This window comes from Entelurus aequoreus, linkage group LG24 (genome assembly GCF_033978785.1).
Source record: "Entelurus aequoreus isolate RoL-2023_Sb linkage group LG24, RoL_Eaeq_v1.1, whole genome shotgun sequence".
Taxonomy (NCBI): domain Eukaryota; kingdom Metazoa; phylum Chordata; class Actinopteri; order Syngnathiformes; family Syngnathidae; genus Entelurus; species Entelurus aequoreus.
Window position 1 is genome coordinate 25,284,370 of NC_084754.1, and position 26,472 is coordinate 25,310,841.

General features: G+C 42.1%; 1 protein-coding gene across 3 annotated transcripts in view; it reads right to left on the reverse strand.

The window, feature by feature from the left end:
• LOC133641614 (N-terminal EF-hand calcium-binding protein 2-like) overlaps positions 1-26,472 on the reverse strand; it is a 326,968-nt gene that overhangs the window by 143,039 nt on the left and 157,457 nt on the right. For all 3 annotated transcript variants that reach the window (XM_062035465.1, XM_062035464.1, XM_062035466.1), the window contains exons 4-5: positions 19,764-19,789; positions 19,488-19,585 (exon numbers count right to left, since the gene is read on the reverse strand). In XM_062035465.1, the coding sequence (XP_061891449.1) occupies positions 19,488-19,585; positions 19,764-19,789 (124 nt within the window). The remainder of the gene's footprint in view (positions 1-19,487; positions 19,586-19,763; positions 19,790-26,472) is intronic.

The window sequence follows — 26,472 nt, forward strand, 5'->3', positions numbered from 1 at the left end:
CTCACTCATGGTTTGACTTTCCCGTGGTACAGAAAACGTGTGGACGCAAGACTAAAATGGTTTTGTGTTAATTCTTACATTGTGGACCTGGGGCCTCATGTATTAAGAGTTGCATGGATTTTCAACTAAAAATGGACGTATGTCTAAATCAAGAAAAAAATCACATGTATTAAAATGTGCGCACGCACAAATCCAAGCACATTTTTTACATTGCAATCAACCTGGGAATGACTGCAGATGTCTGTGTGGCTGGGCATGTCCAGACCACGTCCAAGCCATGCAGCTTTATAAATACGCAAATCAGACTAAAATTAACCATGTGCCTGAGATCTGCACACTCTGCCCAATCACAGTTCAGTAGGAAGTGCTTCTTTCTTGTGTTTGCAGCAAACGACAGGGGGATTGTGGGCTATTCATTGCTATGAAAACTGATCACAGGCTGAAATAAAAAAATAAATGGTTGTGTCAGGAAGAAAGTGAAGAAGATAAAAGTGCAAGGCTAAAACAGACGAGGAGGACCAGAGATAAGTTAGTGCTGCTCCCCATTTGAGAAAATAATCGCTGCAATGATATTTAAAACTTCAGAAGAGGTGAGTGACTCTTAGACTTAGACTTAGACAAACTTTAATGATCCACAAGTAAAATTGTTCCACACAGTAGTTAGTAGCTCAGTTACACAGAATGGAAAGGAAAAGGATGGAAAGGATAATGCACACTGGGGCACAAAAAGAGGGTGGAAACCAAAGGTATAACATAGACTAAACATTTACCATAATAGCAATATAAATACAACATATGTAATATTTACATATTATATATACAGTATATAATATATACAATCTACACAAAAAAATCCCAATTATTATGTACAATATTATAATATATGTAACTGCTGCAGCAAAAAAAAAAAAGGGCAGCATAAAAAAAGAGTGAATACAGCAGAAAATATACAGTACATTATAAACAGAGAGGTAGTTAGCATAGATAATCTATTGCTGTATGGCGAGTGATTATACAGCTGGATGGAGTGCGGAATGAAGGAGTTCTTGAATCGCACAGTGTGGGAATAAAGCTGAAGGAGCCTGTTGGAGTATGAGCAACGCTGTAGGCAGGATTGTCTATGATGGCGAGCAGTTTGTTAAGTGTTCTCAAACGCCTCCAACTGCGTGCCAATAGTTTGGCCGGCTTTCCGGATCAGTTTGTCAATCCGGTATAAGTCAATTTTGCTGATGCTGCACCCCCAACAAACTACTGCAAAGTACAGGGCACTGCCACAACAGACTGAAAAAAGATCTCCAACAGCTTGCTGCACACATTAAAGGACCTAAACTTCCTCAGGAAAAAGAGTCTGTTCATGCCTTTCTTGTATACAGCTTTGCTGTTGTCCTTCCAGTCCAGTCTGCTGTTCAAGTGGACTCCCAGATACTTGTACTGCCCCACTTCTGCCACCTCCCGGCCCTGGATGTTGATGAGCTCCATAGTCGAATTTTCTTCTTGAAGTCGATGACCAGCTCCTTAGTCTTGTCCACATTAAGGAGCAGATGGTTTGCCTGAGACAACTCCACAAAGTCAGCGATCAGTGTCCTATACATTGGAGTATAGGGGAATTGTCCCGTCCCTCCCCGATACACCTAACCACATCAGAGTTGTCAGAGTATTTCTGCAGGTGGCAGGACCTGGAACTATAATGGAAGTCTGAGGTGTAGAGGGTGAACAGGAAAGGAGACAGGACAGTCCCCTGTGGAGCACCTACACCACTGACCACAATATCCGACAGGGAGCTCCCAGTCGCACAAACTGGGGCCTGTCAGACAAGTAATCAGTGATCCAGGAAGAAGTGGATGAACTGACACCCATCCTGAGCAACTGGCCACTCATCAGAAATGGCTGGATGGTGTCAAAGGCACTGGAGAAATCAAAGAACAAGATCCTCACTGTGCCCCTCCCACCATCCAGATGAGAGTGAGCACGATGCAGCAGGTAGATAACGGCATCATCCACCCCAACATGGGGCTGATACGCAAACTGTACAGTGTGCAGGGGAAGGAGCCACCAGGGGTCTTAGCTGAGCCAGCAAAAGTCTCTCGAGGAACCTCACGACATGAGACGTCAGGGCAACTGGTCTGAAGTCATTCAAGCCTGATGGGATAAAATACTACACGGTTTAGCTCCTGTCTATCTTGCCGATTGTATTGTACCATATGTCCCGACAAGAAATCTGCGTTCAAAGAACTCCGGCTTATTAGTGATTCCCAGAGCCCAAAAAAAGTCTGCGGGCTATAGAGCGTTTTCTATTCGGGCTCCAATACTATGGAATGCCCTCCCGGTAACAGTTAGAGATGCTACCTCGGTAGAAGCATTTAAGTCCCATCTTAAAACTCATTTGTATAATCTAGCCTTTAAATAGGCCCCCCTTTTTAGACCAGTTGATCTGCCGTTTCTTTTCTTCTCTCCTCTTCTCCCCTGTCCCTTGCGAGGGGAGTTGCATAGGTCCGGTGGCCATGGATGAAGTGCTGGCTGTCCAGAGTCGGGACCCCGGGTGGACCACTAGCCTGTGCATCGGTTGGGGACATCTCTGCGCTGCTGACCCGTCTCCGCTCGGGATGGTTTCCTTCTGGCCCCACTATGGGCTGGACTCTCGCTGATATGTTGGATCCACTGTGGACTGGACTTTCACAATATTATGTCAGACCCACTCGACATCCATTGCTTTCGGTCTCCCCTAGAGGGGGGGGGGGGTTACCCACATATGCGGTCCTCTCCAAGGTTTCTCATAGTCATTCACCGACGTCCCACTGGGGTGAGTTTTTCCTTGCCCGTATGTGGGCTCTGTACCGAGGATGTCGTTGTGGCTTGTGCAGCCCTTTGAGACACTTGTGATTTAGGGCTATATAAATAAACATTGATTTATTGGAGAAATCAAAGAACAAGATCCTCACTGTGCCCCTCCCACCATCCAGATGAGAGTGAGCACGATGCAGCAGGTAGATAACGGCATCATCCACCCCAACATGGGGCTGATACGCAAACTGTACAGTGTGCAGGGGAAGGAGCCACCAGGGGTCTTAGCTGAGCCAGCAAAAGTCTCTCGAGGAACCTCACGACATGAGACGTCAGGGCAACTGGTCTGAAGTCATTCAAGCCTGATGGGATAAAATACTACACGGTTTAGCTCCTGCCTATCTTGCCGATTGTATTGTACCATATGTCCCGACAAGAAATCTGCGTTCAAAGAACTCCGGCTTATTAGTGATTCCCAGAGCCCAAAAAAAGTCTGCGGGCTATAGAGCGTTTTCTATTCGGGCTCCAATACTATGGAATGCCCTCCCGGTAACAGTTAGAGATGCTACCTCGGTAGAAGCATTTAAGTCCCATCTTAAAACTCATTTGTATAATCTAGCCTTTAAATAGGCCCCCCTTTTTAGACCAGTTGATCTGCCGTTTCTTTTCTTCTCTCCTCTTCTCCCCTGTCCCTTGCGAGGGGAGTTGCATAGGTCCGGTGGCCATGGATGAAGTGCTGGCTGTCCAGAGTCGGGACCCCGGGTGGACCACTAGCCTGTGCATCGGTTGGGGACATCTCTGCGCTGCTGACCCGTCTCCGCTCGGGATGGTTTCCTTCTGGCCCCACTATGGGCTGGACTCTCGCTGATATGTTGGATCCACTGTGGACTGGACTTTCACAATATTATGTCAGACCCACTCGACATCCATTGCTTTCGGTCTCCCCTAGAGGGGGGGGGGGGGTTACCCACATATGCGGTCCTCTCCAAGGTTTCTCATAGTCATTCACCGACGTCCCACTGGGGTGAGTTTTTCCTTGCCCGTATGTGGGCTCTGTACCGAGGATGTCGTTGTGGCTTGTGCAGCCCTTTGAGACACTTGTGATTTAGGGCTATATAAATAAACATTGATTTATTGATTGATTGATGGGGTGGGCTTCTTGGGCACCTATGCACTATGCAGGATGTTTTCATAGCGCTGTTATCATTTCTTACTTCAGACTCAGGTTGAAGATGAAGTGCATGATCTCAGTCAGCTGAGCAGCACAAGTCTTCAGAACCCAGGGGTTGATCGGTCAGGGCCTGCTGATTTGGCTGGGTTGACTCTCTCCAGCTGTCATCTCACATGGCCAGGTGTCAGACACACCGGGCTGGCTTTCTCAGTGGAGGTGGAAGTGGGGGGATGTGAGGCAGCAGTCGCAGGCAACAGTGAAGGAGTTTGTGGATTAAATAAATCTATTGAAAAACAAATTCAGCTCGTTGGCTCTATCTACACCCCCATCCAGCAGTTTGACTTTGTTGTTGAAGCCTGTAATGGTTTTCATGCCCTTCCACACATCCCGAGTGTAATTCTGCTGGAGTTTGGCCTCCAGCTTCCTTCTGTAGGCATCTTTCCCTTCTCGCAGCTGAACTTTAAGCTGCCACTGTATCCTCCTCAACTTGTCCCGATCACCAGATCTGAAGGCTAGCTTCTTTTTATTCAGCAGCACCTTTAGCTGGCTGGTGATTGAGGTCTTGTTATTTGGGTAACAGTGGACAGTTTTTGTAGGGATGATGGAGTCCTTACAGAAATGTATGTAGTCTGTGATGCTATCAATGTCTGTCCCGTGAGGCTTACAGAGCACGTCCCAGTCTGTGGTCTCAAAACAATCCTGCAGGGCGAGACATGCTTCCTGGTTCCACCTCAGCACTGATATTGTTGAGACAGACTGCCTCCTCACAACAGGAACATATTGAGGTGTTAAAAGCACACGATTGTGATCAGACCGTCCCAGGGGGGGCAGGGCAGTGGCACTATATGCATCTTTTAAATTTGCATACAGTAGGTACAGAATTGTATTGTCCCGTGTTGCACAGTGCCTATATTGGTGCAAAGTGGGTAAAATTGAGTCCAAAGTAGCATGATTAAAGTCACCCAAAATGAAGAGGGCATGGCGGTGTTTGGTCTGTTGCCTAGCAACAGCGGCATGAATGGTGTCGCAAGCAGCAGCCTCGTCTGCAGAAGGAAGGATTAAGATTAAGATTACAGAAGTAAACTCCTTTGGCAAATAATATGGTCGAATTCCAACAGCCAGAAGTTCGATGTCCGGCATACAAACACACTCCTTTACAATAATATGTCCAAGATTACGCCACCTCTCGTTCACCAAGATGGCAATCCCACTGCCTTTCTTCTTACCGCTCAGGAGTGTGTCTCTATCCGCCCGTGAGGTTGTGAAGCAGGGTAGGGACGCGCTGTGGTCCGGGAAATCCGCGTGTAGCCAAGTTTTTGTAAAGCACACGATACTGCACACGGCATACTCTTTTTGAGTTCGGACAAGATTGCACATTCCCCATGAGGACAGAGGGAATTGCAAGATTCAATTTCCTTCTCCGCTCCTTCATTTTTGTGCTGGCACGCTTTTTCCGTAGTTCCACGGGAATGTCCGGCCACGCTACCCATAGCGCTGGGGGCAAGGAGAGCGCTAACAGCTCTTTGCGTGAGCACAGCCAAACACAAAACGGCCCGAAAAGAAAAGGAAAAGTAACGAAAACACACAAAAGCGCCCAAGAACCATTATTAATGGTCGATGGAAAGATAAGTGATTAAAAAAGCAAGAAAAAGTTGAGAAAAATACCAAGAATAAAGTAACTGACTCTGATTACCCCGAATATGAATAACATTTGTGTAATTTACTGCGAAACGTGTTCATACAGTAGCCTGCTCACAGCCGCAATTAGAGTTGAATGTGAAAATGATGTAATATTTGGTTAGTAATATTTCAAATGTAAACATGCCAGTATATCAAAAAGGATACAAAAGACTTTGACTCTTATTTGATTATTACAACACGGGAGAACTACTTGCGGTATCAGCCGTACATGACATAAAGGTGGGTCATTTCTCCAGTGCCTTTGTGTCGCAACTACCACCAGCTGCTGCTGTCGTCTGCCCGACTGGCCAAGCTGATGCTGGAGTCACAGGAACACATTGTGACAGTAATAGGTAGCAAAATGATCGCCTACATAAACTAATACACGTCCTAACAAATATTGGTGAATATAAAGCAATAAATGTGTTAGCGAAAAAGTAAATTGTGTCCTTGCATCAATCTTTTTACATTATTGAAATCAAATGTAGGCACAGCCCGAACGACCACCTCTGTCGTAGAAATGTCCGTACGTGAAGCATGAAGTTGGCTTGAGGCAGCGCACATTTCCACGTCAGGTTCACTCTTGTTACATCTCATTTTCGCCGCGAAAAAGGGCGTACGGCAGGTTTTTGTGCAAATAAGGCCCCTGAAGAGGACTGGCGGAGAAGACTACAGTATGTTGTGTTGTCAGCTGGGTGTGCTGACTGATGAGGTTACACCCAAGGCATTAATAATGCAGCGTACTTTGGGGTGAGGAAGAGACATTCAGTATGTGGTTGGGTAATTGGGTAAAAGGAGAACCGATAGTCAGGAACAACACTTAGGGATTTATTGCAATGGCTCTCCATCTTTATTCTTTTCATGCGCACTGTATTCTCTATTTCCTCTCTTTGCTTTTTCCTACTTTCCTCACCAATCTTTATCCTTTGAACGCCCTTAAGGCTATATTATACGCTACCGCGCCCGCACTACGCACAGCCTTCTGACGTCGTCACAGTTTAGTTCTGCTGTTGAGTTCTTGACGGGCAATAGGTTGTATTCAAACATATGACTGTTAAACGGAAGTAAACAAAGTGGTGGGACACCAAACCAACATGGCGACTGCAGAAAACAGAGTGCGATCTATCTGAGTATGCAAGGTGCCTAGCTCTTACCACTAAAAGCCGATACGAGCAAAAAATGCAAACTATGCAATATAATTTAGTCATATACATTATCATAACAAGATTTGTTGAGTGAACTCAAGGATTATCCGTCGATTCCCAGACATGTCGAACTATCTGGTGCTCCAGACATCATTCTACATGACAAATCAAATGAAAACTTGGAAAAGCATGGAGGTCTACAGCTTCTTTGTGTGTGCCTGGGTCAAGGAAATTGGTATCAAGACTCTCTTGAATAAATCATGCTTTGTTTTTGCTCGGGCAAGGTTGAATTTCATGATTTAACTTCTTACAGCCTTGTGTGTTGCCTTTTTGTTGCAAGCGCCGTTTGCGAGTACACATGTTTTTCCTGTCTTTTCTGTCTTTATCAAAATATAACGATAGATGTCAACATTGTATATGTGCTGAAAGCTTCATTTATGATTGCTGCCTTTGGTAAAAGCTAACTTTTAGATTTTGCTGACATTTTATTTCTTTTAATCAGACTCGCTGAATTCAATCAATCAATCAAAGTTTCATTAGATAGCCTTTATCACAACTGTCTCAAAGGGCTGCACAAGCCACAATGACATCCTTGGCTCAGATCCCACATTAGGGCAAGGGAAAACTCAACCCAATGGGAACAACGAGAAACCTTGGAAGGGACCACAGATGTGGGGGTCTCTACCTGGGTGACCAGTGCAATGGATGCAGAGTAGATACAGTTAATAATGTGAAAGTCCAGTCCATAGTGGGGTCAGCAGGGGATCCTCTTGCATGTAGACACGTCGGGCCGCAGAGACGTCACCGACTGATGCATAAGGAGTTGTCACCCCGAGTCCCTACTTCATGTGAAAGTCCAGTCTACTGGGAGACCAGCAGGGGACGAGTGGTCCATCCTGGGTGCCGCCTCATTCGTGCTTCAAGTGATCACAGCAAACTACTGCGTTTTTTGACTCTGCTACCTTGGACTACAGTGTGTAATACTTTTCTCGTCGTTTCATAAAATCTTGACATATTTCGCCCTTCTTGATTACCTCTCAAGGAACTCTAAAGAAACTTTTGTCCTTTTTGCGATTTGAACAGTTCCAACAGCCTAAAACAACGGAAGTATAGGGCATATTTCTTCAAGAAAGGCTGAACACCGCCCAGACGCTATATGACAACAGACGCTTGCTGGCCCACCACTTCGAGCCTCGCATATTTAGTGAGCCGGATGTGATGTGAGGGGAATTCAACCTAATCTCAATCAAAACACTTAGGGGCAGTGTTTTCTGAAGGCGCAACTACAGTTGTCATTGACTAAATGTTTACCTTATGTTTGTGGAGTAATGAACAATGACAACTGTAATATTTACACTACCGTTCAAAAGTTTGGGGTCACATTGAAATGTCCTTATTTTTGAAGGAAAAGCACTGTACTTTTCAATGAAGATAACTTTAAACTAGTCTTAACTTTGAAGAAATACACTCTATACATTGCTAATGTGGTAAATGACTATTCTAGCTGCAAATGTCTGGTTTTTGGTGCAATATCTACATAGGTGTATAGAGGCCCATTTCCAGCAACTACCACTCCAGTGTTCTAATGGTACAATGTGTTTGCTCATTGGCTCAGAAGGCTAATTGATGATTAGAAAACCCTTGTGCAATCATGTTCACACATCTGAAAACAGTTTAGCTCGTTACAGAAGCTACAAAACTGACCTTCCTTTGAGCAGATTGAGTTTCTGGAGCATCACATTTGTGGGGTCAATTAAACGCTCAAAATGGCCAGAAAAAGAGAACTTTCATCTGAAACTCGACAGTCTATTCTTGTTCTTAGAAATAAAGGCTATTCCACATAATTGTTTGGGTGACCCCAAACTTTTGAACGGTAGTGTAGATTGTTGTTGGCGCTGGAACTTTTATTGTACATGTTGCTCAAAAACCTGAGGAGAAGACGTTTTTAAAGGTGTGCTATGCAACCTCTTGAACAAGTCGTGGCAGTGGCAAGCGAACTTGCAACGCTGGGCTGTCAGACATCAGAGAGCTATGATTATTTGTTGTAAATAAAGTTGGTGGTAAGTGTCAGAACTTCTTGTGCATATCAAGCATCACTGCTAACAACAAAATTGGCATGCAAATGTTTTCTCTCATCCACTAATTTATGAATTTAAAGTATAACCAAGCAGGGCTCTGCAGTCTGTGTTGTCGTTGATGCCATGTTTTTGGGAGGTGCGTGTCATGTCCATGGGAACGGGGAACAATCCGCTGTAACATAATGGAGCCTTCAGTCCCTGTTGTCTTTCTCTACCATCACTCCCATCATTATCTCTGCTTCTCTCCAAACTCGTGCTTCTCCAAAGCCCCATAAAAAGGTTGGTTTATTAACTGAAGTGTCAGGGTGTCACTATGTGAGCTTGTCTGTTTGGAATTAACTCTCTGAGATATTTAGCAACTTTCACACTGTTAAAAGCCACTCACAGGCAAGGATGTGAAAATTGTTTTACTAATTACACATTTTACTAGTCCTGATAGACAAGAAGTTATTTTGAAAGTTTCAGAATACTCACAAGAGTTATGTTCTCAAGCTACGCTGCAAATGGCAGAGAAAAAAATGCCAAATAAATAAGATGTTCTAAAATGAATGTCTTACCGTTTGATCAAGCCTGGGTTATGTCTATAATGCTGCTGTACATACAGTACAGTACCAACAATATGTTGAGTCAGCATGGAGCTCCGCCTCTGGTTGTGGATTTTCCAAAGCAGTGCCGGTCCTAAGTCCGCATAAAGGAGGAAGGTTTGGGGGTAGGGTTAGCACCTCTACCCCATAAAAAGCAACTTCGCTACGGAAACAGCAAGTCAAAACCATGCCATAAACCGGCATGAGAGATGGAGCTTGCCCCAACCAAGTATGACGGACTTGAATGAAAGCCTACGGGAAGCTTGTGTCCTGAGAAAGGGCAACATTTTGTCTGACAAAACAAATGAAGACCGCCACCTGCAATGTTAGGACATTGTACCAGAGGGGATGTTTAGCTCAGCTACTGAGACAGTTTGGAAATTACAAGTTGAGCATCTTAGGGATAAGTGAACTACTTTGGATGGGAAATAGGAAACTTGTAAGTGAAGGAAAAACACTACTGTATTCTTGACATGAACAGTACCACATTCGGAGAGTAGAAATGGTGTTACATAAAGAGGCTGAAAAGGCAATGATAAATTGGGGACCTGTAATGACCGTATCATCACAGCAAGGTTCCAAGACACTCAAAGAAGAAAGTAGTACAAGTATATAGTCCAACAGAGGAGGCTAAATGTAATACTAAAGATGTCTATGGATGTTTTCATTCATCCAGGTCATTGTATTTTCAGCGCATTCAACTGTTCGTAACTGGACTGTTTGACTGATGTTTGACTTACAACATGTTTTGCTTCTCATCCAACAAGGCTCCATCAGTTCATGCTCATAGTCTTAGATTGGTCAGGTCAATTCTTAGACTTAGATTGGTCAGCTTTAGTCTGGCGGCTGGTGCCAAAACCCAAATATTTACTCCCCAACACCAGGAGGGTGTGCCTGGGCAAAGGATAGTTCCACCCTATCGTAGTGAGAACAACAATTGTTGAGATGTAAAATGGCAATCCTTCAGTCAATGCCAACAACAATCTTTGAAGTGGAATTTCTCTCGTTAACATTGAGCTATCTTGTGGCAGACCCATCGCTGCGTATCGACTACTACCACTCCAAAATAGTCGGAATCCCCACGTTAGCATTCCATTCAGTTGCAAACAAATGGCACAAATGAAATTCTGGTCACCTTCTGTGACCAGAATGTTTATAACTCCTGTTATTTGTTGCAGGCTAAATTGCAGTCTTTTGGAATGACGGTGTTGTATGTGGGAGACAGGTGCTGTCCCAGACCACCTCCTCTTTTTAGGGATGTTTTGTTTTATCCTTGACGTAGATGGCTTCCCTCACTCCTCGTTCGTACTATCAATCCTCCCTGTCCAGAATCTGTACTTGACATCAAATATGAGCCATAAAAAGTGCAGAATGTCTTTCTTTGCACAGTGTACCAGGTCTTTAACATTAGGTGGAATTAAAGTACTTCCTCTCAGACCAAACAGTGACAGATGATACATTTCTGAGACACGTTAATCAATCAATCAATCCACTTTATATGTATAGCACATTTAAACAACAATAAAGTGCTGCACAACAATATTAAAAACTATATTAAAATATTATCCTTAGCTCCACCAATGACTGAATTAAAACAAAAAATAAATAAACAAGACAACAAGCGAGGAGAGAGAAAGGAAACAACGCTTGGGACGTAGCACCCATCTCAAAACTACTCAGGCTCACAGCAATAAAGCCATCACAAGTCTAATTAAAGAAGAAAAACATATTTTATACAAAAACTAAAGATGAGCTCATTCATCAGCTCAATGCTCAAGTCAAAGCTCTAACAGAAATCGTGAACTCCCTGCAGACAAAAGCTACCACGCCAGCAGCAATAGCTTCAGCTGCGAATCCAAATTCCCAGTCCACCTGTCCAGGTAACAAACAGAGTCGAGAATCAAAGAAAGACCATATGGCTGTCTTGATTGTGTCGCCCATAGCCATCCCAACTGCAGCCACTGTTTTGCCTAAGGAGGTAAAGGTCATCGAGCGATTGGTTGCTTGAATAGGCCCAAACCGTCGGGAAATGCAACCCGGTCATGGCAGAGGGACCACCTGTGACCGGCCCAAGTCATAAATCTCATGTAGGCACTAAGAAGTCAGTCATGCCGACTGATCATCATCTCACTCATTAGCTAGTGACAAGTCACCATCACAGCGAGTAGTTCAGCTAATTGGGAAGAAGTGTTTATTAAAATGTAATCTAAATAGATACACTGTGAATGTTTTACTTGACATACGGGCCCAAGTCAGTCTTATTGATCTGCCATGAACACAGAATTACCTATCTCAACAAGAATTGTGCCTTCTCAGTGAACTAATAGAAAACAGAGGACTGGATATAACTGCAGCTAATGGAGGACGGATACCATATGATGGTTGGGTGGAACTTACCTTCAACCTACCTGGCAACAATGATCCCAATCTTGCCATCAGAGTGCCTATCATAGTCAGCCACGTAAGCCTTGTGAGACCTGTAGCGGGCTTCAATTTCATCCAAAAGCTGATTTTAGGGCAAAAAGGTGGAACTGAGATTGTTGATGTTATTACAAACTTACTGAGAAAAGCCATGCAGATTGAACCGGAACAAGTTGAGACAATTGTGAACAGTCTTCACAGCTGTCTTCAGAAGAATGCCCCCATAATACTAGTGATGGAATATCCAAGATGATAAAAGTCAAGCTCTTCAGGTGCATATTACTTCCTACAGCACTCTATGCCAGCGAGACCTGGAAAATCACAGTAAGAATGAGGAAAAAGCTGAATACCTTCCAACAACGTTGTCTAAGAAAAACACACTAACCACATCACCAACAAAGAAGTATACAAGAAAACTAAAACACAACCACTCAGTCAAGACATAGAAATTTGCCGGATGAAATTTGCAGGTCACATACAGAGAATGCCACCAACATGGCCCAATGTAATAATGGCATTGTTCCCTAATGGAAGAAGAAGACAACCAAAATACACATGGAGAAGAACCTTCCTTAAAGACCTAGAAGCGCAAGACCTCAACTTGGCAAGGGCTGAGGAAATCTCCTATGATTGAACAGAATGGCAAAGCCTTGCTGCCCAATGCACTTAACAGTGTGGGAGGAACTAAGTCTAAGTAGTAAGTCAGCATGCGGCAGAAAAGGCTAGGAGGAGGCTACCACTGCCTTTCAAGTATTGTCAGAAGCTCCACATTATATTTGCTAATGGAAGTAGGTACAATCTGATTGCGCTTCACAATTCTCTGCGATCAAAATCTGGATGGTATTGATAAGATCGGTTTTTGCAAAGAGATACATAACTATGAAGCTGTGTTTGTTCCAATAATGCCGACACTCAGTGATTGGGGTTCCACAGTACCAACCCTGACAGCTGATAGTGCAGTGGGTGGCAGAGCAACAAATAATACAATGGATACAATGGATATAAAAATATATACAATTGTGTATGTCAGTGATACTTAGAACTCATATTATCTGTGTATGTGTGTCAGTAAATAATATAAGATAACTTAAGATGAGTAAGATGAAGGGATAGCAAAATCATCATATGTAGCTACTAGGGCTGTCAACGTTAAGGCGTTAATGCATGTGATTAAAAAAACAAACTAGTAATAACAGTGTTTGTTTTGATTGCCAGAAGGCAACGCGTATTGCACAGGCAGTGATCACGTCACATGCCTGTGTGATGATAGCTAAAGCGATGTGCTCTGTGCGTTTTGAAACAAACCAAGACGGAACATTAGATAAAAGTGAGGTCATTAGTTAGTATTGCAGCGACAAACATTCTTAACATCGGCACGGATCAAGTTTAAAATAGCATCTTAAAAAGAAACATGCACGTGAAGATGGCGTCACTAGCATGCATGCTACATGGATAGCAAACCGAGGACAGCACATTATACTGGCTGAGTTTATTTGCGTTTACCACAGATAAATTAAACAATGCCTCTTCGAAATGGACAGTCGTGAAGTGTGAATTATATTTATATAGCGCTTTTTCTCTAGTGACTCAAAGCGCTTTAAATAGTGAAACCCATTATCTAAGTTACATTTAAACCAGTGTGGGTGGCACTGGGAGCAGGTGGGTAAAGTGTCTTGCCCAAAGACACAACGGCAGTGACTAGGATGGCAGAAGCGGGGATCGAACCTGGAACCCTCAAGTTGCTGGCACGGCCTCTCTACCAACCGAGCTATACCGCCGCCCAGTCAATGCACGTAGGAATAACATCTGTGCAGATCAAGTGCTGCAAGATGTCGTTCATGTCGTCAACTAACGTCGAACAAACTATGGGTAGTTTGTAAAAAAAAAAAAAAGAGCATTATCATCCGTAAAGGTAAATAAGCTTGTTTGTGCAACCACGGTTTTGTAATTACATGAAGCCCAGCAGAAAAGACAGACCATAACAAAGGAATGGAGAGGGACACGTCATGTCTCTTGTCAACACAGTGGCTTCTCATCAAGGCACCTTCTCTCACAGAAACACACACAGACACACACACTACCGGCTTCAAAATAATAGCGCGACACGTCACATCCGATCAAACTGCGCCAACAAAATGAAAATAGACTTACATTTGTCTTAACAACTGGTTAAACTACGGAATGGTGCACAATGTAAAGTTGTTTATGGGTGTCTTTACGATGTTATTTTTTAATATACTGTACATCTGTACCTATGTTGCTATATTATTGCAGAGACTTTCAAAATGTGCGCCTAATTCTAACTCTACTCACTGTCACCAAGTTTAAAGCAAATCAATTACTTGCAGTTCAATAACAATTTTAAAATGTTCCTGTATGACATTCTAAATACCATGCATGTGATTAAAAATATAATGACTGTTGCAGGCTAAATTGAACACTTTTGTAGCTACAGATCATCACTTGAGAAAGAACCATTGAGTGTGTATGTGCCTGTATGCAAGGAGTGGTGTAGCCTATGGCTCAATGATTAAAGGCCTACTGAAACCCACTACTACCGACCACGCAGTCTGATAGTTTATATATCAATGATGAAATCTTAACATTGCATCACATGCCAATACGACCGGGTTAACTTATAAAGTGCAATTTTAAATTTCCCGGGAAATACCCGGCTGAAAATGTCTCGGTATGATGACGTTTGCGTGTGACGTCACGGATTGAGCGGAAGTATTGGGACACCATTGTGTCCCAATACAAACAGCTCTGTTTTCATCGCAAAATTCCACAGTATTCTGGACATCTGTGTTGGTGAATCTTTTGCAATTTGTTTAATGGACAATGAAGACAGCAAACAAGAAAGCTGTAGGTGGGATCGGTGTATTAGCGGCTGGCTACAGCAACACAACCAGGAGGACTTTGAGTTGGATAGCAGACGCGCTACCGTGAGTACGCAGCTTTCTTCCAAACATTTGATCGCTTGCTCGTCCGTGCATGCCGCTATGTGCATGTCACGTACGTAACTTTGGGGAAATATATGTGCTGTATGAACTTTGTGGAAGTGAACGGTACTTTAGGCTGTGGGGTTGAGTGTGTTGTGCGGGTGTTTGAGTTGTATTGGCGGGTTATATGGACGGGAGGGGGGAGGTGTTTGTTATGCGCGATTAATTTGTGGCATATTAAATATAAGCCTGGTTGTGTTGTGGCTAATAGAGTATATATATGTCTTGTGTTTATTTACTGTTTTAATCATTCCCAGCTGAATATCAGGTCCCACCCACCTCTCACAGCATCTTCCCTATCATCTTCCACTGCCCTCTAATCCTTCACTTTCACTTTCCTCATCCACAAATCTTTCATCCTCGCTCAAATTAATGGGGTAATCGTCGCTTTCTCGGTCCGAATCGCTCACGCTGCTGGCGTCCATGATTGAAAACAATGTGCAGATGTGAGGAGCTCTTCAACCTGTGACGTCACGCTACTTCCGGTACAGGCAAGGCTTTTTTTTATCAGCGACCAAAAGTTGCGAACTTTATCGTCGATGTTCTATACTAAATCCTTTCAGCAAAAATATGGCAATATCGCGAAATGATCAAGTATGACACATAGAATGGATCTGCTATCCCCGTTTAAATAAGAACATCTCATTTCAGTAGGCCTTTAAAGGCCTACTGAAACCCACTACTACCAACCACGCAGTCTGATAGTTTATATATCAATGATGAAATCTTAACATTGCAACACATGCCAATACGGCCGGGTTAACTTATAAAGTGCAATTTTAAAATTCCCGCCACACTTCCGGTTGAAAAACTCCTTTGGATATGATTTATGCGCGTGACGTCACAAAAGCAACGGAAGTGGTTGGACCCCATCGATAGAAAAGCCTCTTGTTTTCTTCGACAAAATTCCACAGTATTCTGGACATCTGTGTTGGTGAATCTTTTGCAATTTGTTTAATGAACAATGGAGACTGCAAAGAAGAACGTTGTAGGTGGGATCGATCGGTGTCTTAGCGGCTAAGTACAATACTGTAATATCTGTGATATTTGCATTAGTGTACTGTCTTTAAGGGTTTGGGGAACGCGCATGCGCGAGTGAGTTGGCGGAGAACTTGAGCGTGTGTGAGCGTGAGTTGTGGCTAACAGCAGCTCGTGTATGTGTGTGCGTTACTTTTTGAACTACAACCAGTTACCGCTTGTTAATAAAGCGATTGAGCAGCGCATCCTCGTCTGTGTGACTCCTTCTCCACTGCGGGGCATTACAATACTTACAGCAACACAACAAGGACTACTTACCCTGAAAGCAGACGCCTAGCTGATGCTTGCCGCCAAACCCACGGATGAAGTCCTTCGTCGCGCCGTTGATCGCTGGAATGCAGGTGAGCACGGCTGTTGATGGGAAGATGAGGGCTGGCTGGCGTAGGTGGAGCGCTAATGTTTTATTATAGTTCTGTGAGGTCCGGTTGCTAAGTTGCTAAATTAGCCTTAGCGTCATTAGCAACTCTATCATGCTAGCTCAGTAGCTAAGTGTGTCACCGATGTATTGTCTTGGAGATAAAAGTCACTTTAAATGTCCATTTCGCGTGCTCGACTCTCATTTTCAAGAGGATATAGTATCCGAGGTGGTTTAAAATACAAATCCGTGATCCACAATAGAAAAAGGAGAGAGTACATAGTTCTGTGAGGTCCGGTTGCTAAGTTACTAAATTAGCCTTAGCGTCGTTAGCAACAGCATAGTTAAGCCTTACCAGGCTGAGAATTTTTAACCGTGTAGTTACATGTACATGGTTTAATATTATTGTTGGTCTTCTGTCTATCCTTCCAGTCAGGGGTTTATTTATTTTGTTTCTATCTTCATTTGAGAACGATGCTATCACGTTAGCTCAGTAGCTAAGTGTGTCACCGATGTATTGTCTTGGAGATAAAAGTCACTTTAAATGTCCATTTCACGTGCTCGACTCTCATTTTCAAGAGGATATAGTATCCGAGGTGGTTTAAAATACAAATCCGTGATTCACAATAGAAAAAGGAGAGTGTGGAATCCAATGAGCCAGCTTGTACCTAAGTTACGGTCAGAGCGAAAAAAAGATACGTCCATCACTGCCTCTCAAGTCCTTCACTGTAACGTTCCTCATCTACGAATCTTTCATCCTCGCTCAAATTAATGGGGTAATCGTCACTTTCTCGGTCCGAATCTCTCTCGCTCCATTGTAAACAATGGGGAATTGTGAGGAATACTAGCTCCTGTGACGTCACGCTACTTCCGGTACAGGCAAGGCTTTTTTTTATCAGCGAGCAAAAGTTGCAAACTTTATCGTCGATTTTCTCTACTAAATCCTTTCAGCAAAAATATGGCAATATCGCGAAATGATCAAGTATGACACATAGAATGGATCTGCTATTCCCGTTTAAATAAAAAAAAATCATTTCAGTAGGCCTTTAAGGCCGAACTGCTAGATGGTGATATAAATACAACCAAAGAAGACAATGCACATAGGCTACTGTCTCTCACACATACAACTACATTCACACACACACACACACACGCACGCACGCACGCACGCACGCACGCACGCACGCACGCACGCACGCGCACGCACGCACGCACAAAGATCCAATACAGAATATTAACTACAGAGACCTATTGAAAGGCGGTCGCTCAAGAAACAACATAGCCTGATATTTCGTAGTAGTCCCAAATGCATGAATAGATGTCGATATTCCTGCCTCACAGCAACAGACCAACACACAGCACGAGCAGAGAAAATGTGGATTTTGCGGATTTTTCCGCTTTTGCACTCTGTAGTGGCAGTGAAAGGATCTAGTGTGACCGAACTTTCACAAAGCTATACAATGTGTTGTTAGGGAATACAAATCTCATAAGGCCATCAGAAGTGTGAACCATGAAGTTGAGTGCAGGTGATCCCTGTGGAGACACATAGTATGTGCGCAGAGATGTGTGGGATTTACCTGAAAGGTTGTTCATTTTTTATTGTTTGTCATTGAGATTGTGTGATTGTAGCAAGCTACAGTGAACCCTTGAAGTGTATGGCATTGTAACTTTTTTTGTGTACTGTACGCCTTCCCACATGGGCATCAGTGATGAAAATTCAAAGAGGAACATTTGACGATTCCATAACTGAAACAATGAACAATTTACAATTAACCGTGCTAATGTATAATGTTACTTGAAACTAGCTGTGCTGTCATCATACATTTTTAAACCAGAAAATGTATTTTTAATCTGAGCAAAGGGGAGCCTCCTGGAACACATTGTGTTTGACTTTTGAACAATGTATTATGATTAGGGTTGTGTATTGTTTACTGTACATACAGTATTATGCATTACCAGTGCCAAATTTGTACTAAAATGGTGCTTAAACAGTGCTTGGACTGGAGATTAACCTAGAGATAGTAAAATGAGCCCAAAACCCTGAAGCTTGTGTTAGATTTCGGGAATCAAGCTGCCTCAAAATAGTTCTTCGTAACTTGACGGATTAATGGCTGTCATTGGTTTGGCAGGTTGTTTTGGCGGAAACGTGTGTATACTATATAATAACCACCAAGATATTGAAGATTGTGGGTTCGTAAAGAGAGCACTGGCAAGTTTTTGTGTGTGTTAGTAATGGGGACCAGTGGAGAGATGAGAAAGCCTCAAAGCTTCACGGGGCTTCAACCGTCCGTCTCCATCATTATCCCACAATTACAACTTAAAAGGTATTTTCATTCAAGAAATAATCAGAAAACTCCATACAACTCACAAATAATTTGAGGGAAATAACACACACAATGATCCAGCGCAGAAAAACTGGTGAAGCTGAGCTTTTAAGAAGCCACTTGATTAGACAATTGCTGAAAGGTGAGACTCTTGACTGCTAATCAGGAACATCTGATGAACAAGCTCTCAAAGGTAAGGGTCAAGTAGCAGGCTACGCACAAACAGGAAGTGAAACAAACAAAACGAGTGCTGAAAATGAGATACACACCAAAAACATAGGAGTGACAACAAAAAAGGTCCACCTTTTTGTGAATTGTAAGTTCAAAAGGCAGAGTAATTAAGATACTTCCATCCACCCATTTTCTACCGCTTGTCCCGTTCGGGATCGTAGGGGTGCTGGAGCATATCTCATGAATAGAAACGTTCAATTCGGGCGGAACAAGTCGCCACCTCATCGCAGGGCCAACACAGATAGACAGACAACATTCACACTCACATTCACACACTAGGGACCATTTAGTGTTGCCAATCAACCAAAGGTGCATGTCTTTGGAGGTGGGAGGAAACTGGAGTACCCGGAGGGAACCCCCGCAGTCACGGGGAGAACATGCAAACTCCACACAGAAAGATCCCAAGCCCAGGATCGAACCCAGAACCTTTGTATTGTGAGGCACACGCACTAACTCCTTAAAATAAGCAGCAGCACAAAACACAGGGAATGTGCAATACAATTCACAAGAGTTTATAGCACTTCTATTTACTTAATATTTTCGTACAGTTACGATCATTTCCGAGTTTTGTAATGTATCGTATGCATCTCTGATTATGATTCACTTGTGCCACTCTATTTATTGTAGATATCATGCAGTAGCTCTTCTAGGTAGGAAAGCATCAGGTACTTCATTACCTTCTTGGTGAAGTCCATGGCTTTGAGGATGGAAAGGTTGAGCGTCTCCAGTGAGGCCAGAACTCCTTCATAGTCCCCCATGTGCTTGGCAAAGTAGTCTGAGGATAGATTTACAAATTGGCATATTACACAACTCACTAAATCATTCCAAATGACAACATTTTGTTGAAATAATAATATTCTAAAAAAAAGAAGCAAGGGTTATAATGGGTAAGATAACAATGCATCTGTGGGTAGTGGCATCTTAGTGTGCATGTGTCTGTGTATTCCACTTACCACAGAGTTCCTTAGTGTCAACATTACTATCACATCACAGCACACCGTGGAGCAGCAGTGGAAGGAAGGTAAGAAGGAAAGGAGGGAAGGAAGGACATGAGCCGGGTCAGAAAAAGAGGACAGGATTGTGCATGCATTCCTAAAAAGACACACTTTTCTAAGCATTGGCAGGCGTCTAGTTTGGTTCATTGTCTGGCTGCCGGTGCAGGAAAGAAAGACATTAACTGGAACGAGGCATGGAAGGAGGGAATAAACGATGGAATGAAGGAGAGCCACAGACTGATGAATTGTGACTGACAACGACGGTGCAGAAGAGATGGAATAAGAAAACACCATTTGTTCATCTCTGTTCAGTCATTCAAGAGATGACTGAACAGTCATTCAATAAGAATGGTTCCAAAAATAGAATTACTTTTCATTGCAATTTCACAGAGAACTGTCATTTGGAGGGGCACATATATTTATAGATCCTACATGATCAAGGCCTCTCCCTGTGAACCCTATTGTATAGACCAGTGGTTCTCATACTTTGTCTCAGTAAAGTACCCCTTAGTACAATACCACCTAATACAGAGAAAATATTTTTTGTTGAAATAAAACAAACAAATATACAATATATCGCTGTAGCATCAGTATCTGCTTTACTACTGTCCAAGACAGTGCTTACCAATAAGTGGTCTTTTTTGAAACATCAAAAACTAAAAAGTTAAAGTCAAAAAGTCCTGAATCCAGACAATGACCCGCCATGAAACTTTCTGACCTATCTATAGCAGAGTTAAATAAACAGAGTGGACTCTCTTGTCAGTCATTCACACTCTTGGGCAGAGTGTGGCATAAACACACAGATAATTTGAGCGTCGTAACAGAAACATAAGGTAACATAGATTTGAATCAGGCCAAAAATCTAATCAGTTTTTCCTTATTCCATTTCGGTTTCTAGTTTAATGAAAATTTGCCAGTAACTATCTGAGTTATGTAACTAATTAACTGACAAACAAACAAACCCTTATTAACAATTACAAAAGGAGATTCATGCACGGATAAACATTATCAGATGGCACTTTAAATTCAGCAGTGAAATAAGTGCTACTTTGTTATGATCAAATACAATCAAAAATGTATTTGAATGATCTTATTTGCACTCTGTTTTTTTTTTAAAGTAGGAACATTTGAACATTTTAGATCATAATTCCCCAGTTATAACCATGCAAGGATAAATCACACTCAAGCTACTGTCATGGTAACCAGATTGCCTGCTATGTAATATACGAGAGTGGAACGGTTCACAAAATCAACGGTTCCAATCTTTTCATGGTTTTGTGACACAGTTTTTAGACAATTGTGCAGGACTTCTTAATTCCTTCAGAGGAAGACATTCCGTGGGACGCAAGGAAAGGAAAGCACCTTTGTTCAACACATAAAACCTCACCCGCCACCCCCAAATGCCGCCAGCATTCTATGCCCCGGAAGCCAATGAAGGCACTTGCGTCTTAAAGAAGCTGCCTGAAGCAGGCCGCAAAGAAAGACTGTCGGCCGTTCCCACCGCCGATGCACCTGAAAAATGTGAAAGTCCACCAGAGACAACTCTTAGTCCAAATAAATCTGCAATTTCTTCATGGAAATGATGACAGACAGCTAGCCCCCCACCATCGCTGAAGACAGTGGACTCTGTCGGCCAGCAGACCACATGTGGTCACGGTTAGTACTTTGGAGCTGCCACTATTTTTTGGATGTATGTTTCCGTAGCAAAATACAACGTGATAATTTGCATGCATTGATAGAAGGACCGGCAAATCTTGGGCAAATCTACAGGTAGTTTTTCAAATCCACCTTTGTTTGAGTCTTTCGTACCTCTAGGTGAGCACAAACTAAAGTGAAAACTAAATTTAAAGTTATCGATATTGGCATTCAAAAATAATACTGTGAGTCTCTACAATAAAGTCTAAAAATCTTCCATTATCATTTTTCTGTTCAGCGTCACGCATAAACAGTCCAAACTGATTAGTAACACTTACAAAAAATAGGGGCCTAGATGGGATTATAAAAGACAGAAGTAGCATAAGTGAGTAATACTAATGATACAGAAGTAATACATTTTGGCCATGTATGCCATTGAGAGATGTTTCATGAGATCAGAGTGCCTGAGTGTGTGCCTTTTGAAAGGCGGGCTTCTGTGATGTGTAGCATCAACAAGGAGGAGGAGCATTAGCTGTACTAGCATTTGCAGTCTGCACCTCCACGGGAGTGTATCGACGGCAGGTCCTGTTGAATGCATTTGTTAGCGCTAGTTAATAAAGTAATTGAACGTGTTTCGGTAGCTGTAACTCTCCTTGTCTACAAACGGGATGTTGTAGAATTGCATTATTACCCCATAGTAGTAGTTGTATAGTCATAGTACACCTTTACAGGCACAGCTACCAGTTCCTCTTTAGGACCCCAATTAAAAAAAACATGATCACACCCTGGACTATGCCAAAATCTACTGCATTGTAAAAATAAATAAACAATAATCCTCTGTTTTACAGGCTGTTTGTCATCTTAGGTAGGAAAAGTGGGGGGTAATGGTTTGGTATTAAAATGAACCTGATTTGGACATGCCCCCCTATCCCCAGTGCTATCTTCAACCACGATCTGTGGTTGAAGATGGCACTGGGGATGTGGTTCAGATTTTTTTTCATTAACCTTACTAGCATGTATTGTGCAGACTGAAAAACAACCACAATATTGATTTATTTTCTTATTTTTCCCATTTGGATAACAATGGAATTGTTTCCCTACTTCAAAATCACAAACTACATACTGTAAACATATGTCGTGCTCCATTAACCAGAAAATGAGCCAGTTGACAATAACAATGTTACATCGCGGGAGTTCTGTGATTATTATATGGCTCCCTGTCTTTTAGGTATAATGCATAGTCAAATAAGATTACTTTTTTCACTTACACAAACAAAACAAGATTCATGTATCAGATTCATGAATGGTGGACAAATGGTAAAAAAGAATGACAGACAGATGGAGGGAGGAAGGCAGAATGGCGGGTTGGTGTTCCGTACGCCCATCCTTCTTCATTTATCAACGTCATGCTGTCTTAGGAAATGCTTAGACTGTCATTTCTCCTTTTACTTGAGTGAATCAATAATTGTTTATCTGCTTTTGAATGGGAATGCCAAGGTTGGATGTGTGGGCGTCAGACACACTTAAATGAAATGAATAGAAACGTTCAATCCTGCTCTCACGGCAAAGCAGATATTTAACATACTCCCATCAATTAATCAATTAATAAATAGCGACATCATAGCCGTATGATATGGCAAAAAAAATCACGATTATTTTGTCATATCATCCAATCTTCATTAATATCACAATTATTTTACATTGTTTTTAACCTGCCAGTTTTAAAGCATCTGTACTAAAAACCAAATAAACTAGGAATTAGTTTAACATTTTATTAACATTCTGAGTATAAAAACAAAGGAAATTAAATGAAAAAGATGAGGCAATTCCTGAAGGAATTGCGTGTGAATGCTCCAATGCTGAAGTTGACCTGAAATCCTGGAATTTTTGTATGATTTTTGAAGTAGCGCACACAATTCCTGAACAGGCTGAATATTTTGAAGTTGGAACAGTTTGAATCAGATGAAAAATGTGGGAATTGTGGAACTTTGAAGAATGTCTCATTGATTTAAATGGGAATTTCCCCAAAATTTTTGAATTTTGGGAAAAGCAGGAATTTTTTTGAAAATTGTAAAAAACCTTAATGGTCTGAATGCGTTGAAATGGTTGGTGTTGATTTTTTTCAAATTGGTCGACAAATGTAGTAACATGTTGAATTGAGAAATGGTATTACGGAATACCTGGAATTTCGGGAAAACAGGGAATTTTTCCAGTTTAAAAAAAAACAACAACTTTGTTTTTGTCCTAATTAAGAGGAATGTTTTGAAGGTGGAACGGTTGAAGTGGGTTAATAAATGTGGGAGGAGTAATCGCCAGAAAAAAGGTTGGAAATAGGGTTTTGGAAAACCAGGAATTCTGGAAAATCCTCTGCGATGAGGTGGCGACTTGTCCAGGGTGTACTCCGCCTTCCGCCCGATTGTAGCTGAGATAGGCTCCAGCGCCCCCCGTGACCCCGAAGGGAGTAAGCGGTAGAAAACGGATGGAATTTTTTTGAAGTAGGAAAAAGGATAGTTTGAATTTCCAAAATGGTGGAATTTGTTGAAGGTGGAATGGTTTGAATAGGTTGAAAAATGTGGAAATGGTGAAAGTTTGAAAAATGGCCAATTCATTTTGAATGGGAAAAATATCCCGGAAAACCTTGATATCTGAGAAATCTGGGAATTTTTGGAATGTGTTAAGGGAAAGCCCGCTATTCCCAAATAGGCTGAACAGTTTGAAGCTGGAACAGTTTGAATTGGATGAAAAATGTGGAAGGTAGAGAGCGCTAAAATCTGGAGAAGAAGAAGAAGTTGTTGAATAATAAATAGATTAATTTTGGTGTTGAAAACCATATGAGTGAATGCTTTGGAGCATTCGCACAACGACAACACAACAATGTACCAATAAGTTTGAGTTTACATGCTTGGAAGTTAAAGAAAGCACGCAAGGAGTTATTTTAACACCGGTGGTTCAACTATAGTATATCTGTCAAGTTATCATTAACTGTCCAATGAAGATCAATGGTTGGGTCCACAATTTCCTAGCGTTGGCAGTAGTAGCACAGTGATTTTCCACAGAGCTTTTGAAGGAACAGTAGTCATCAAATTTGCAAAAGAAACACATCACCTGACATGTAGAAGTGATTTGGGAATTCGACTATTTTGCAGTTACTTTCGTAGTTTGAGTTGGCCACGTGTCAAGGAGGCAGGCACAGAGATGGCCCTAGAGGGTGCAGGGCTGCTGGCTAGAGTGCTGGCTTTCCCATCGAGGTGAGTTTTAGTCAAGTAAACATGTTTTTCCCTTTCCTCACAGGGACAGCATATCAGTCACATTAGGCCAATTACCGGGACTTTCCGCATTTAATAGTAGATTCTGTTTTTAACGAACAATTCCTTCATTTTGTTTACCATTCAAAGGCTCTAGATACCTCCAAGTCATGGTTGACATTTATTTCGCTGCTCTCAGCTGCACGTTCAGCTCCAAGTTCGGCCATTCGGTTCATAACAATGATTCTGATTACTTCTGCGTACCTTGTAACCTGAAGTGGGGCAGTAAAAGGTCGACTACGCTTTGGCTGTTTCACCATGTTTGATCGAGTTAATATATGCACACAGCTGATTGCCGTCATCGACCTAAAATGTATTACAGTCATAGAACACAATCATATGATTGTCCAGCCCTATCAGTCTGCATCACCAAATCATCCCTGTGTACATCATAACACTAATCAACCATACAATATCAAATCAACTCCTCACCCAAATGCCAAATTTTTGTTATGCTTGGTTTAATTTGTATTTATTTCACAATTATTTATTAGCATATATATGTGGTGTAAATTATCAATGCCAGTGTTGATTTTGCAAATCAGAGTCAGTGTTCTTCTCTGATTGCACAATGGATGGACTTGATTGTCTCAATATCGGGTGCAGGCATGTATTTAATGAGACCCAATCAAGAGAGGTCTTCAAGCAGCAATGGTGATTAAATGGTGAAAAACAGGGTTATAGCCGTGTTAAAGGATTAAGACAACTGGATTTCATTCATTGCATTGTTGTCTTCTTTTTAACATGACATATGTTTGCTAAAATCTATGAGACAGCTTTGCTGCATGATAAATTGCTGGCATTTCACACTCAGACAGACATACACCATCCCTCTTTCTACTGAATGTCAATTTAAATAGTCACAAAAGACATGTCAGCCTCACCAGACAAGAGGACGGTGGTTTAAATCTGCGTTTTTCGATCTCTCTGTGAAGTTTGCATGTTATTTCTGTGTGGGTTTCCTGCGAGTCTTCCCACATTCCAAAGTCATGCATGTTAGACTAGTGTAATTGAAGACTCTAAATTGTCTTAGGTGTGAATGGGAATGGTAGTTTGTCTACCGGCATGCTGTAATTGAATGGCAATCAGTCCAAGATGTATCCTACCTCTCATCCAAAGCCAGCTGGGATAGGCTAGAGCTCACCCGTGAGCTTTAAGCCTGGATTGTGCTGATTATGATTTCCCCTTTGATGTCGTCCCCTTTCACGTCGTCTTACTGTTTTTAAAGCTCTTCAGTGGAGATGAATGTGTGACGTACAATCCCTGCCGAAACACTAAGGGTGTTGTTTTCATCACCCTTCGTCGCGAGCAAACAATGGCAATTTAAGAGAGATGGGTATCAATGTCATTGGAGTCGCAACTACAGTAATGGATGTGTTCTAACAGTCACTTTATTTGCAAAAGTTGATTCGAAATTACAGGAGAAGGCATCCGCGAAAGTGAGCTGTACTGAATTTGGTACTTATTTGGGTACTGACCGAATTTTGTTGGTACAACTGTGTATCGATTTATTGTGAAATCAAACAGTGCTATATTTCGATACCTTTGTCACATGTGATTCCCAGGTCGATTAAAATGTGAAAGGTACCCTTTTCAAACGCCCTCTGAACTAGTTGTATAAGCACAGGAAACAATGTACCACAGGCTAATTAAACACAGCAATTGCCGTGCAGTTCACAGTACTACGAGTATAGATGTACGGTATACCAGTATTAGTATAGTACCGC